Here is a 14,302-nt window from a genome sequence, read left to right as displayed (position 1 = left end):
ACAATTTAATGATTTAGCCCTTTATAGTTTTTTCTCTTAATGAGAAACATTCCTAGAGGTCAAGACCCCATGAACAATGAAGTCTTACTTTCCCATAAGATGTCTGCTGCTCACTCCTGGGCTAGCAGAAGCTGCGCCACCCCCTGTTGGTAACATCACCAATAACTATAAACCAGAGCCAGGCACATATAAACTCATAGAAGTAAAGTGTGGTATAAATCACTGCCCTTTTCAGAGTGAGGTAGACATCAGTGGAATAGAAAGATCAGGCTAAGTCAGCAGGGCTCATCTTTTCAGTCCTGGAGACAGTGGAAGTCCTGAGGCTTTGCAGAAAGCCATAAGTGGTGAGCAGGGCCAACTAAATCATTTGGTCACATCCATGTCTGCCCTGGTTAAATATGGATCAGTATGTCTAAATGTTTGCGATGACATTATATCACTTCAAGATGTGCCAGCTGGAGCTCTCCCCGATGAATGTGGAGCAAACACATGTGAAATCACTGGACAATTCCAGTGTTTTCGTTTTCTCACAGACCAAGCCCCACAAAGTGAGAGATGGTATTTGTCTTGTTTTCTACTGAAATTCAAAGCTTAGGACTATTTGACACATAATGGGCACAGAAATATTTGGTAAATAAACTAATGACATTGAAGGAGGAAGTTATTGCCTACAAAATCCAGACAAACTTACTATGCTTGGAAGCTTGCTGAGGTGCAGAGAATGAATGGAGTCAGGCCTAAGGCACTTGGTTGGGCTATGGGATCGACAGACTGTGCTGCTACCTGGGCCTGGCAGCAGTTGTCCTGCTGCTGTCTGTGTGTAATGACATGTGAGCTCCTGGAACCTTCCTCCCCTCAGCTCTGTGGTGAGTGCTGAGGCCCACGTACCTACTGTGTTGTGCCACCTGTTCACAGCAAACAGTCGGCTGCAGGTCACTGTCACCACTGCAGGGATAGTCAGGTGGGGCAGGGTGTTGGCAGCCACATGGGTCACAGGAGAATTAGATGGAAACTTCAGCACCATTATCACATCCTGCTGCATCTGATCTTTAAACATGAGCGGGCTCTGTGGAAGGAAACACTGTTGAGTAGAAAGGGGAGAGACAGAAGGAAACAGAAAGGATAACTCAGTTAGTTGAAGGTCTGGGGATAGGAAGTGCAGACAGACAAGGCTAACATGAGCACAGGCAGGGCCTCCAAGCCATTTGAACTGTCTCCATGGCCAGGGCACCACAGATAGAGCAGCTTCACCTGAAGAAGGCACAGAGAAAAGGGAGCAGGGCCTCTTAAGTCACTGAGGCAGTATACTCTGTTGCTAAGAGTCAGCTTCGATTTGTATATGGCCAGGCTGTCATGAGGACAGTCAGCTCACAGACATAGCCACAAGATGCAAGGACCTTTAAAAATCAATTTGATGAAAAATTAGTCAATCAATGGCTGATGTTGTTAGCATGAAATATAAAGTGATTTGGCTGGTTACTATCATTTTTTTTGCTCTAACCTAGGGCCATAGTTAGTATAAATGATTAAAATACAACCACCTGAAGAGTACCCTGGTGCTCTAGCCAGTGTCTTCAGGTATCTGGGCTCTGTGCTGACTGACCTACTATTCAGGGCTTATCCCTCCTCTCTCTTACAGGTTCAGTTTACTGTGGGCCAATTCTTTTGATTTTTTGAGCTTGTCTTCTTAAAGATCTAGTGTATGAGGTGACAGCAGATACAACAAGCACTACAGAGCACTATAAACTCTATTACACAGAAACATAAAATAAGAATGCTGGCAATAATTACTACTTGGCTTTCATGTGTGTTTGAGGATTTTCTCTATGGAGCATGAGCTTAGAAAGCTCATTTTCTTTTAACAGCTCTATGCCAATTTGGCATCCGATAATTCCTTGTAGGAAGGTAATGAGTTCTAAGTGGGCATTTCCCCAGGGTAGTTATCATCATCATCATCATCATCATCATCATCATCATCATCATCATCATCAAAAACAGAGAAAAGTAATGTGGAATAGAACTCTCCCACCAAGCCACTTCATACAACAGGCGTTAAGAGACTCTTTAGGCAGTGTGGAGCTTGGACCTCTAAGACCACATCCCTGGTCTGTATCATAGCTGGGAGTCATCTGGGAATAACTTGTGTTCCATGCAGATCTTTCTGTTTTGTTACACAGAATGACCAAATGCAATCAAAGACACCCACTCTGTTTACTGGACTGAGACTATGTGGATGGCTGCTGTGGTGAGAAGGTTTAAAGCAAGCATGTAGCTCTGTTCCCCAGGTGTAGTCGGCCTGCTTCTTGGTGGTATGGAAGACACACCTGACAGTGTGCCTCACTGCTTGGTCATGTGACACATGGAGGGCTCAAAATGCTTTATGTAAATGAAGTGGATAAACATTCCTTCCACTAGAGAAATACTGGCTCACAGGCTTGCTGACATATCCCCACTGCCATCCTAGCTCAGAGCTTTCCACCCCACTAAAGAGCTTGTCTCCAAGACGGTGGATACACATAGGTCATCTGAGAATTCATTTGCAACTGATTCTGTCTCGAAACGTGTACTTTTTATTAAAAAATAGTGAAAGATCACAGTTTAAAACAATACATAAAAAGTATCTTAGCAAGTGTTTTGCCTTCATTGAACTAAATAAAAGGGGGGTTTGTTTGCTATTTGTTGATAAACTGAAAAAGGACTGCTTTGTTATGAAGGTAGACCTCTAAATATTAGAATAAAACATAAAGATAATTCTTCCTTGAAAAGTAGGACTAAAGGTCTAACATGAGCAGCTCTTGGTGAGGCCAGCTAGCATCTACTGGGGCTTACATTACAGGGGCTAGCCTAAGAGAGGTTCGGAAGCAGTCCTTAGATTACCAGTACAGGGATGTCACCTCTCTGCTTCAAATGCTGAAATGTCAGCACACAGCTGCTAAATACTCAGCTACAGTCACCAGTTAGTGGCAGAAATGGTGTTTGGTTCATATCTGACTTTGGAGCCTTTACTTGTAACCAGCCTGTTTTGTCCCATAGCCCCTTGGCAGGAGCCACAAATTGCCTTTAGAATCATTCACTTTTCTTAAAATGAACCACTCTTCTGCTGGCTTGTGTTTATAGTGTGTGGTAATTTACAGATCTAATTTAATTTGGGGCCAGTGTGTGTGTGCCTGTGTGAACACTAATAGGCTTATGGAGAAGTAGATGCTGCTTTGTGAGCCCAACACCGGGCTCACTTAATAAGCAGGACTGAAGAGGAGAAATCACACTTCCTTCTAGCGTGCCCTTGAGCTTCAGAGGCAACAGATAAATGGAGAAGCCTCTGAAAATATCACTGAAATACCATTTTATTTGCTTTCTGCCTGGGTACAAAGGAGATAGAGAAAAACCGTTCCACAGGCTGATGCCTTACCAGGTGCATGGCCGAGCTCCGAGGCGGATGTGGCTCAATGAGCAACTGAGATGGCGTCTGTCCAAAATTCTGTATCTGTGCTTCCATGGCCTGCAGGGCAAGGAGGGTGACTGTCACAATCAATATGTGTCAAAAGAGAGGTCAACAAACTCCTGAGAATGCAAGTGTAGCTCAAGTCAGCTATAAAAGGAGTCTAGAAAGTTCCACGAGTGCTCTTTTCTCAAGGTGCAGAATCTTCCGAGTGTTAGTGTTTTGGGGACAAGCTTCACTTCTTCTAATCATGCTTCAGTTAAGCACAGCACTGTTCTCGTCACCAGAAAGTGAGGTTAAATGTGGAAATGCTAATCTGCACATACATGCATGCAGTTAAAGACCAAAAACACCTTTATCACTAGATATAACACAAGTACCTTAATAATGTCCTTTGTAAGTAGGAATGTATGAGGGTCTCTAATAAAATAAGCTTCTGGAATCTTCACGGGAAAAGAGAATGAGACATAACATCTACTACTAACATGACACAAAATTCAGAAAAGCATTCATTCCAGTCAACACAGAGGGCAACCAGAGTTCAGAACTCTAAGGCTTTCATGTTGCAATCAAATAAAGCAAAGCTTTCAATACAAAAATACATCTCAGCTAGCTACAGTGCTTTAAGGCAGATCCTGGAGAAATTATTTATAAGGTATGAATTAATTTCTCTCAGCTTCCCCCATGTAAAATTTAGAGAAACGTCACTAAAAAGGAAAGAATTATTTGGATATCTTGAGCTTTATACAGTATTGTATTAAAAGCCTGTGCAGATATGAATATTGAAACTGTATGGGTCCCATTGAATAAAACTAATTTCCACCTCAAACTGTCTGGATCACACAATATAACACTGCATACATGTGCATGCCCATGTGTCTGTATATGTGCAACTGTGTGTTTAGAGACTTAAGCATTTCTCCTAAACATAAATTTTATAGGTAAAATATTTCAATATATTAAATTAGACTAATAAGATTTTTCCTGAGATATTGTAAATGTGTAATTTAAGTCAACAAGGAAAAGCACAATATTTACTACCATCATTACTCTGTTACCATGCTAGTTTCTCCCTACAATCATGTGCAATTTGGTGCACATAAAAGTGAAATACGAAACCCACTGCTAAGCAATGGAAGGAGCGCAGGTAAGCTGGTAGATGGCTCTTGACACAACACTGCTACTAATAACATCACTATCTACAATTCTCATTTATAAAGTACTTAAATTTAACCATCTGTCCTCCTACACTGCATTTCAAGAAAATGTTTATCAGTAAAAATGTGAACTTTCAAATTTATTAGCAATATTAAACATGAATGGATCATTATCTACCATATTTTAACAACTACATAAAAAGGGCTTAGGTTCATTTATTTGCAGTGACAATGGGATGAATTATTAAATCTCCTTAAGTGCTGTCCAGTTTTAATGTAACATTTATTTTCATGACGTCTATTCAAATGCTAAGTGCGACTATTCCACTAAATTGTATTCATGTAGGTAACACCACACTGTGTCTCCCCATTGCAAGATTTATGGTTATAAAAGGGAAGAAGAGACCATTTCTAGTTGGCTTTACATTATTACAATAACTCTTGAGAATTATTTGTGGAGTAAAGCAGTAATTTTACTGTTAAAGCTGTCCTGGCCAGCAAATGTCCAATATTAACTGAAGTCTTTCTATCAATAAACTATGTGGTCTGCACTTTTACTTCTCCAGGAAAAAGGACCTCACGGGGGTGAGAAGATGGGGCTAAAGTCAAACACTGCTGTCCTTCAGCCACTGCCCTGTACTCAGAGAGCCCCAAAACACTCACTGAATGAAGAGTCAACAAGTATCTCCTACTTACTTTAACTTTGTTTTGCAATACCAGAAAATTGTTCATTATACCAGAAAATGTTAGGATACTGGTGTAATTTCCAGAAATTTCTTGTTTAGTGCTCTTTGGTGGTCTCTTTGGACTGAGGCAAAGCATTCAAATTCCACATTTCTCTTTTGGGATTGTTCTTTCTTCCTTGTGAATTGTATCAGAAGGATTTTGTGCACCAATGACTGTATTCTAGAATTCATCTACTAGGCATCCAGTGTTCTGCCTTCCAAGTAGTCTTTCCCTTCTGAATTAGAAATTTTCAGCTCTTACTCATATCAAAAAAGCATGGTTCCACCTCTGGTCATTACCAGACACTGGCCAGGGGAGCCTACTGCCTCTCTTTTCTACCTCTCTGTACCTGCAAACGCCAGCCCCTTTAGGGGAGTAATTGGTGTCTCCTTGTAGAGCAGATAGATACTGGGATAGGATGTGATGTAGGGCCCCTTATACAGCTAAGGAATCTGATTAAGTCGATGTCCTAAGAGATCCTCCTCATGCAGGAGCAAGTCCTCTACTGATGGTGTCCTTGGGCTGGGACTCTATATATCATCATCAGCTTCCCCCATACTCCCAAAGTACAGTTCCTCCCTGTTACAGAACCAAACACATGAATATGTGTCTGTTTGCCCAGTTTGACTCTCTGCAGGTGAGGACTGTGGCTCAGTCTTCCAATATTTGCTGATTACAAAAGCGGGGCATTAGTGGGGTATCTGGGCCAAGCTGGAAGTTGGCCCAGAAAATGAAAAGCACATGGACACTGGGGTAGAGAAAACAAGAACCCATTACTTACAACAGTTCAGTGCCACTGCAGCAATTAGGTTGACAAATATCTGAATGCTTAGTCAACATCCACACTGCCCTCAGGAAGTCTGCAACCCCGGAAGGAAATCAGAAATGCACATGAATGCACACAATGGGGAGGACTGTGGTGGAGACAAGCCCAGACTTCATGTTTCATTTGCTCCATCCCTGACTGGTTATTGTAGATGCTGGCATTTGTGAATGCTTTCATAGTCTAGTCATTCTGAATGCTCTGGAGTATAAATAAGCAAGGTATATGGCATATGACTGAACTGGAAATAAGTCTGTCAGCCTAACTTCCTTTCTAAGAAGTTATCCAGTTTGGAAATGAGTCTGCCAACTCAATTTCTTTCACTGAGAAGCTATCCACTATTAAAAGATGTACATCTGAGAGTCAAGGAATTCTAGTAACAATCCCTGTATGAAACACAGTCCACACAGGTAACAGGTGGCACTTGAGATTTCTCAAAAACAAATGTGGTTGCCAAGCTTTTGGTGTTCTACAAATTTCAAAGAAAGCAGGGTATAAGCTCCTTGAGGTGAGGCACAGGCCCTGCTTCAGGGCCTCCAACAGACAGGCTCCACCCATACAACAGACTCAATCCCTCCAGAGACAGGTGGCTAAGCTCCATTCTACGGAATAAAAAGCCCAAGCTTAGGACTTGAAAATCCACCAATCCCTAAGTTTGAAAACCCACCTGTCTTGGGCTTTCCTCAGCTCAGGACTTGTATCCTATCAATCCCTACCATGGAAATCTCTACTCTGGAAAACTCTGCCCCCAAGAAAACCTATATAAGTCTGCCTTTCTCTCAGTTCTTTGCAGCTTCTCCCCGAGCAGCAGGGGTAGCCACCCTCTTGTGTCTTTCCCAATAAATCTCTTGTTTGAGGTTTGTTGTATGGTGTGACTTTGTTGTATTCCTTGGCTCCTGATAGGATTCCTTTCCCTTAAAAGCTGTAACGCCTTCATTAAGGAAAAATTTTCCCTCTGAGCTGCAATACTTGCATTAGGGATATCTTTCCCCTCAGAGCCCTTGGTAGACAATGAGTTGGTTGGTGACATAAAAACATGGATTGGCTTATTCTTAGAAAGCTGCACTACTTATTAGGTTCATGATCTCCAAAATTGGAATCATGGACTTATAAATAATATTGATTATTGTGTATGTGTAGATATGTATGGACCACATTTGCAGTGACATACATACTGGATTCAGAGGATAACTTGAGATGGTTAGTTCTCTCTTTACACCATATGAAACTTAGGTATCAGATTCAGTGGCTAGCACCTTTGCCTGGTGAGCCATCTCCTGGCCCAAATCTTGGAGTTTTCAGCACACCTATACAAATTTGTATTTTAGGTTCAAGCAAGACAAAGACAAAATAGACACACAGTTCTTCTATCAAGACAGAAGACTTCTTAGGGATGGAATTGGAAGTTTCCTTATCTTGATCTTTGTGATGGTTACAGGAATGTGAACATGTACTGTATGGGCAACTTTCTATCTCTCCTTAGTCAACTGTCTGAATCCATACCCCATTAAGTTAACTACATTTCCATAATTATCAATATTTTCTGGAATTTCTAGAAAATGAACCATAAGGTAAGCATTTTACTTGTATGTCCTATGTCAATCAACGTAATGTCTGTGACATCCATTCTTGAATCCATCACTATTCATTTTTATGTTGGGCAGTGTGTCATTATCAGTTTAGCACAACTTAGAAATTTCCCTGTTAGTGGATATCAGCACTGTAAGTAGCTTGGGGTTTTAGAAATAGTTCTAGCTCTTCAGAAATAGCTCAGAAAAATGTCCACATTTTTGATGGAGGTAGGCAGGTACCATTGGAGGAACATTTGATATGGTGGTAAGCAGCATTATCATTGGATTTGCATCCTGAACTGGGGAGGCTGCCATGGGTAGAATGCCCAACTGTGCTCCAAATTGTGGTGTTGACTTGTGTACCTACATTGTGAACTTTGAATGTAACAGTTAATGCTATAAATGAAGAAACCATGTGGATTTGTGTGGTCTGTAGGATATTCATGGACATGCTAGAGCTTGCTATCTCACCAACTGATTACACTAGGAAGACCACTTTAGCTTTCTCCTGTGAACTGTTCATATAGAAACAAAAGTTAAAGTTGTTTTTTTTAAAACATCATAACTGTTTTATAGTGATTCTGAACTTTGTTTCTTTACTTGGAAGAATATCCATTGGTCAGTTATTAAACATTAGCATCTGTCTCTCAAGGGTCTGTCATGAAATGGGTGTGTTTAACACCTCAAGGAGATTTGAGCATTCAGGATTCTGCAAGGATAGGTAGGCAAGGACACAGAAACGTGTTATATGCTATGCAAGGTTGAAGAAATAAATGAGATGGTGACAAGTAACTTTTACATTTCAAGCACAGACGACCTCTGCTCTTATCTGCTTAGCTATAATATAAAGCCCCCACAAGGGAAAGGACCCAGAAGGACCACTTTTTCTGTTGTCCTGATCGCCCCCTGTCTTGATAGGCTCTTATAAGTAAAACACTCTGGCACCCACCAATCAAATTACAATTAGTTACATCTTAAATCAGGCCTCCTTACTGATTTTCAAAGGCTCTCTCTCTGTAAGGATTCAGGCATTATGCTGGCCTGCCCCCTGTCACCTGGCAGAATGCACTCAGACAGTACCCTGGCCAGCCCAGGGTCCTGCGGCTGCTATGTCACTATACAGTCTGCACACAGGTGCAAAGGTTTCTTTAAGAGGCAAATTCTGCCCACCCACCCCTCTCTTTCTGCCATCTCTTTTAAGAGGCAGACAGATCCCTGTCTTTTCTGTCTCTTTGCCCCCTCCTTTCTCTCTGTCTCTCTCTCTTCTCTCTCCCCTCTCTCTGCCTTACCCAACTCCCTTCCCAATAAAGCTTCCTTTCCATGTAAGTTCTGCCTGATGTTGTATTTGTTTCTGGTCATGTGATAAACCAAGGTCACACCATGGAGCCTGATTGTAATATTCTCTAGATTTGTCTTCCTCATTAGTGAAGGCTGATACACAATGGTGCCTACTTGGAGGCAGATGGAGCCAGAAACTGCCTCAGTTCCTAAGAAGGACCTTTTGCAGTTCATGAGTTAAGGAGATGCCATGCACACCTGCACAGGGGATCCTTAGTATGGCAGCTACAGTACAGCACACTGTCTGACCCTGATTTGCTGGTCACCTTACTTAACTGTTTTCTTTCCTCTCTGCCTCCTCTTCTGAGGTAGTTTGAATTGTACTTGGTCCCCATAATCTCATAGGATGTGGCACTATTAGGAAGTGTGGCCTTGTAAAGTAGGCATGGCATTGTTGGAGGAAGTATGTCACTGTGGGGGTGGGCTTTGAGGTCTCCTTTGCTCAATATACTGCCCACTGTCACAGACCATCTGTTGCCTTTGGATGAAGATGTAGCTAGAACCATGTCTGCCAGCAAGCAGCCAAACTTCAAGCCTCCATGCCCCCTGCCATGATGATAATGTATTAAACCTCTAAAACTGTTGTTACCTAGATTAAATGTTTTCCTTTATAAGAGATGCTATGTTGCCCTGGTCATGGTGTTTCTTCAGAGCAACAGAAACCCTAACTAAGACATCTTCTAACAAAGTTCTTCCTCTGGGAACAAGTGGCACTAACTCCTCAGAAGAGGAGATACACAAGTAGATTATATGTGCCTGTCCAGAGGAAATAAAAGACTTCATAAACAAGGTGAAAGTCAAGATCTAGGACACTTGTAGCGGACCCTTGCTGTGCAATAGATAAAAACAAATTAACTCTGGTCTTCCTATAATGGAGTTAAATTCAACCTAGATTTTTTTGTTTCAAACTAGTTTTTCCTTCCTCCCTCATTCTCTGCCTTTCTCCCTCTCCTTGTAATCTTCTGTTGTCAACCCGGTTGACATCAAAAAAGCTCTTATCCAAAAGCTGCTGTCTTCATCACATCAGCTGTTCCTGCTAGCAGATATCAACCAGGATCTCTGATGTGAACTACTGACATTCTTTTTGGAAGGATAGGGCTGGGGAAGGTCATTGGACCAACATCTGAGTGTCCAGCCCCTCCCCCATCCATTTATATGCAATTCTACCCTAATTGCAAGTGACCTGCTGGAGGTGTGTGTCAAGCTGAGGTGTGAGAGTATATAGCCTGGGGGAAGGTTAATTGAGAGGGGCTCCATCTACTTGGCCAAGGCAGAGCTATCATCTATGTTAGACACAAACTTTCCATGTGGCTGCTTTACTGTCACCAACTCTATTCAGTTTTCAAAACAATTAAGATGGAGAGAAGGAAAGAAAGAAAGAAGGAAGGAAGAAGGAAGGTTGTTTGAGAACACAGAAAATTTTTTTTGACCATTTTACCTAGTGTTGTGCTAATCTCATTGTTACATTGATTTTAACACTAAAGAGCTGCTGCTGTTTCCATAACAAAACATATACATATGTAAATTTCACATGCCAAATATAATACATGTATCATCTTTCTGTTCTACCTGTAATTCTGCCTATATCACATAAAAAATTAGAAAACAATGCAACTTTGAGAATGTTCAAAAGAAAGGGGACTTAGTGTTGGAATATATTTTAACTGATAAGCTTTGCTTTTGGACTACTGTTGTGATAAAACAAGGTCATATAAAGCATTATTTTTTTAATGCTGGAAAACCAAGAACGAAGTAAATCAAGAAAATATTATATGCACTCTATCATTTCTTGCTTTTAAACATTAAAGTATATAAAAAATTAAAGTGCTGTTTTATAGTCAACTGTTTCTCGTTCCTCAGAGAAGCCACAAACAGAAATACAATTTTTTTACTACTGATTTCATAACCACCTACATTAAGACTAAAAAAAAAATCTATTCCGGCAAAACAACTATTTGCTAACTCCAGTTAAAAGAGAAGAACTGATTTGTGTTGGCTTGGAAGGCTGTGTTAGCTCAGGCTTGCAGGAGCAGCTCAGGTTTATCGTTAACTGCCTTGGATTTTGGTTCGAGTTTTGGAGTGTGAGGAGAGGACTTACTCTCTGCAGTTCCAGCTCCTTGGAATGTAATAATGTTACATAAGCCACTTAACAGATATCTATCCTGACAGAAAATCTCCCATCTCCTTTTTATAATTAGTCCAGTTCTGCTGATGGTAAGTTCTCCCACATCTTGTACTTCAAGTGTACATGTACTCAAGTCCGAGGAAGAATGCATTGGGTCTTTAATGCAGCTGGTAGTGGCTGACCTGCCTTGGATGTCTACAATACATTTACTTAGCTGGAAGCAACATTTCAAAGGGGATAGATGCTATGCTGGATAGGCTCCTTCTTTGGCTCTGATCCATGAGCCTCCACAAACCTCATCACTACACTCCTTGCTCTTGGCCTTTCACCCCAGGTTCAGTGGAGAGCCTAGCTCAGTACAGAAGACAGGAGGCTGAGGCATTTCCTGTGTGGCTCTCCTTGCCAGGTCTTGGTTTAGCAGTGGCTAGGCTGGACTCTTCTGGCTCAGATCACAGTTTATGAAGGACAAAATTATCTCTTACTATCTCTCTTCTAGGACTTTCCCCTCTTACCTGTGGCCTGGGTGTGTTAGCCTTCAAGTGTTTTGCTTTTTCCTCCTGAACCTCTGTATCCTGCCCACACCTCTGTAACAAGGACCATTATTAAACTCTTACGGCAATTTTAGATGCACATAAAACATGGTTTATTATTTTAGCCATTTTACATGTAGTTGTGCAGTGTTCAATATATATAATACATTGCTGTGCAACTTACCGACACAGATGCTTAGATCTTGTTAAAAAAAAAAAAAAAGAAAGTCTGTATACACTAAATAAAAGCCCATCCCTCCCCTCTCTTTTAATCCCTGATAACCACCATTCTGCTTCCTCCTCTGTGACAGTGCCTGCTATGGACCTCTCTTCCACGTAGAGTAGTTGCTTTCCTATGTGGGATGAGGGGTGGAGGTGGGCTGTCTGTTGCCTTTTGTTTTGTTTTGTTTTGCTTTGCTTTGTGACCAAATTATTTTACTTAATACAATGTCCCTAAGGTTCACCCATGTGGCAGCAGTTTTCTTTTAAAGGAAGCCTTTATGACTTTTGATAGGTTATGTGATGAGATCCCCAGAGACTAGTATGAAGGTGTGACCAGTGACACATACTGCTTACCTTTGCCACAAGTCAGGATGGAACAGACTAGGTAAAACTGTTACCCACCAAGAGCCCTTTTACTGAGGTGAGGCCTTACAGAGGGCCCTAGATGAGCTCCCTGGGAGTGCAGGGCGTCTCTTTGCAGTCGGCACTTACTAATGTCCAGGAAGAGATGATGTCTTAAGGAGACTTTTATGTTTGGGGTTCTTTGCTCACCTCAGCACTCTTCTTTCATAAACAGAGCACTGAATCCCAAGGGCACAACCCAGAGCACCCAGGGCAAAATCCCTGCCAAACCTGCCCTGGCTGAACAGCTTTCTGAGAAATGCCTTCTCTGCTGGTCAACTCGGGAGCCAGGGAGAAGAAGCAGAAGTTGCAGCAGGTAGGTGGGTATTGAAAGTAGTGAGAGGGGAAAGGTATGCAGGTGGTAGCCTTGTAAGTTGGAGTGTCTAATTACAGAAGACAGTTACTAAAAAAGATAAAAAGCTCAAGGTTTGGCTTGGTGTACAGAGCACAGTGACACAAATTTACCAGGTGGTGACATCGATATTCCAAAATGAAGCATGTCTTGTTATCAAGCCAAACTCATATTCAAACTATCACAGTATTAATTCAACAGAACAAAAAGTCCTCTCGTTTATCATACATGGGAAACAATAATTTAGAAAGACCACACTGAGGCTTCAAACAACTTTAAGTTGGGCCGTTATCAATGGATGTGGAAATATGAAAGCTTTTGCTGATTTCTGAAATTAGCAATTTCTCAATAGCACATAATGAAAATTACACAAAGAGGAGGAAAAAGGGTCTATCTGTTATACATCTGAGGCTGACTAGCTGCACTGCATGTTTTCATGGGCAAGATCAAGAACCTAACTAGCTAAGGACACCTTAAAGATTCAATGAGAAAAGAGAAACCCGAATTACAGATTAGCTACATACAATTCAATGCATACCATCAATTTCTTTGATACTAATTTCTACATTCAGAGTTCATTAACCAAATCTGCATGTAAATCTCAGTGCTGTAGATATGAAACACAGGGTTTGGGGTCATGGTATTTTCTTCCTCCCACCCAAACTCTGAAGAATACCTCATGTTTACTTGTGTGTCACTAATCAAAATGTAGGGGTGTTCTTTGCATTTGTTTGGATTTTGAACTTGTTAAAAATTTCACTGTAGTAAAGAATAATATTAAATCAGTTTAGGCCATCATCCCCAGCTATCTTTTTGCTCATGTATTGCAATCATTTCTCTGAAAAGCTGTTTAGGAGTGGAATTTTAATCAACCAGTATGAAAACAATGAGGCCCATGGCTCTGTGAGTGAATGCCACGTGCTGCAGCCCACTGAAGTAGCTCATTCGTGGCTCACAAACAGAAGATTGAACCCACAAACATTAAACCTAGGGGATCAAGGCAACATCCCTTGTTGATATCTCTGGTTACACCAAAGGAAGACATTATGAGTGCAGGGAGGGAAGGCTGATAGATGCAGAGGAGGGTGAGCACAAAAGGTAGGGCCATCGGAGCTTCCACAGTCTTTTACAACATCAGTAAATGAAAAGTGTGTTGATTTTTTTCCCTTATGAACTTTGTGAGCTCATCTCTCTGGGAAAGTCAGAAGCAGCTGTTTTGGATACAGACACATCTGTCTTGCTGGTTCTTGACAGCCCTATCATGTTAGTGCTATGTAGTAGCAAGGAACATTTCAGCAAGAAAATGAGGTGAAATTGAAGTGATGTAGCTATCTCCTGTGGGCACGCTCTCCTCACGGCACACACAGAGAGCAGCTCTGTTACCCGTGGCAGATCAAAAGAGAGATCAAAGCACAGCCTGCCTAAGTAAAGACAGCAGGATGGAAAAATAGCACTTTTTGTGATTGCTGGTAATATTAAAATGTATTGAATATTTTAAAACTCAAAATTGATGAGTTATCTGTAAATATATAAACAATGCATGGCCCATATATTCTAGGAACCAGCTACACACACACTACTTGGCAGGCTTATGTGTCTACCTCTCCCTGTCACAGG

General features: G+C 41.4%; 1 protein-coding gene across 10 annotated transcripts in view; it reads right to left on the bottom strand.

Annotated features, from left to right (window-relative positions):
• Positions 1 to 14,302, bottom strand: part of Nbea (neurobeachin) — a 525,226-nt gene that overhangs the window by 21,412 nt on the left and 489,512 nt on the right. For 8 of the 10 annotated variants that reach the window (XM_035451902.1, XM_035451906.1, XM_027395004.2 and 5 more), the window contains 2 exons: positions 3,410 to 3,499; positions 889 to 1,081 (listed from right to left, as the gene is read on the bottom strand). In XM_035451902.1, the coding sequence (XP_035307793.1) occupies positions 889 to 1,081; positions 3,410 to 3,499 (283 nt within the window). The remainder of the gene's footprint in view (positions 1 to 888; positions 1,082 to 3,409; positions 3,500 to 14,302) is intronic. The other 2 variants (XM_035451904.1, XM_027395005.2) reach the window with 1 other exon arrangement.

Source organism: Cricetulus griseus (assembly GCF_003668045.3).
Source record: "Cricetulus griseus strain 17A/GY chromosome 1 unlocalized genomic scaffold, alternate assembly CriGri-PICRH-1.0 chr1_0, whole genome shotgun sequence".
In the NCBI taxonomy this organism is placed as follows: domain Eukaryota; kingdom Metazoa; phylum Chordata; class Mammalia; order Rodentia; family Cricetidae; genus Cricetulus; species Cricetulus griseus.
The sequence above is the reverse complement of the archived record's forward strand: the minus strand, read 5'-3'. Positions and strand labels throughout refer to the sequence as shown.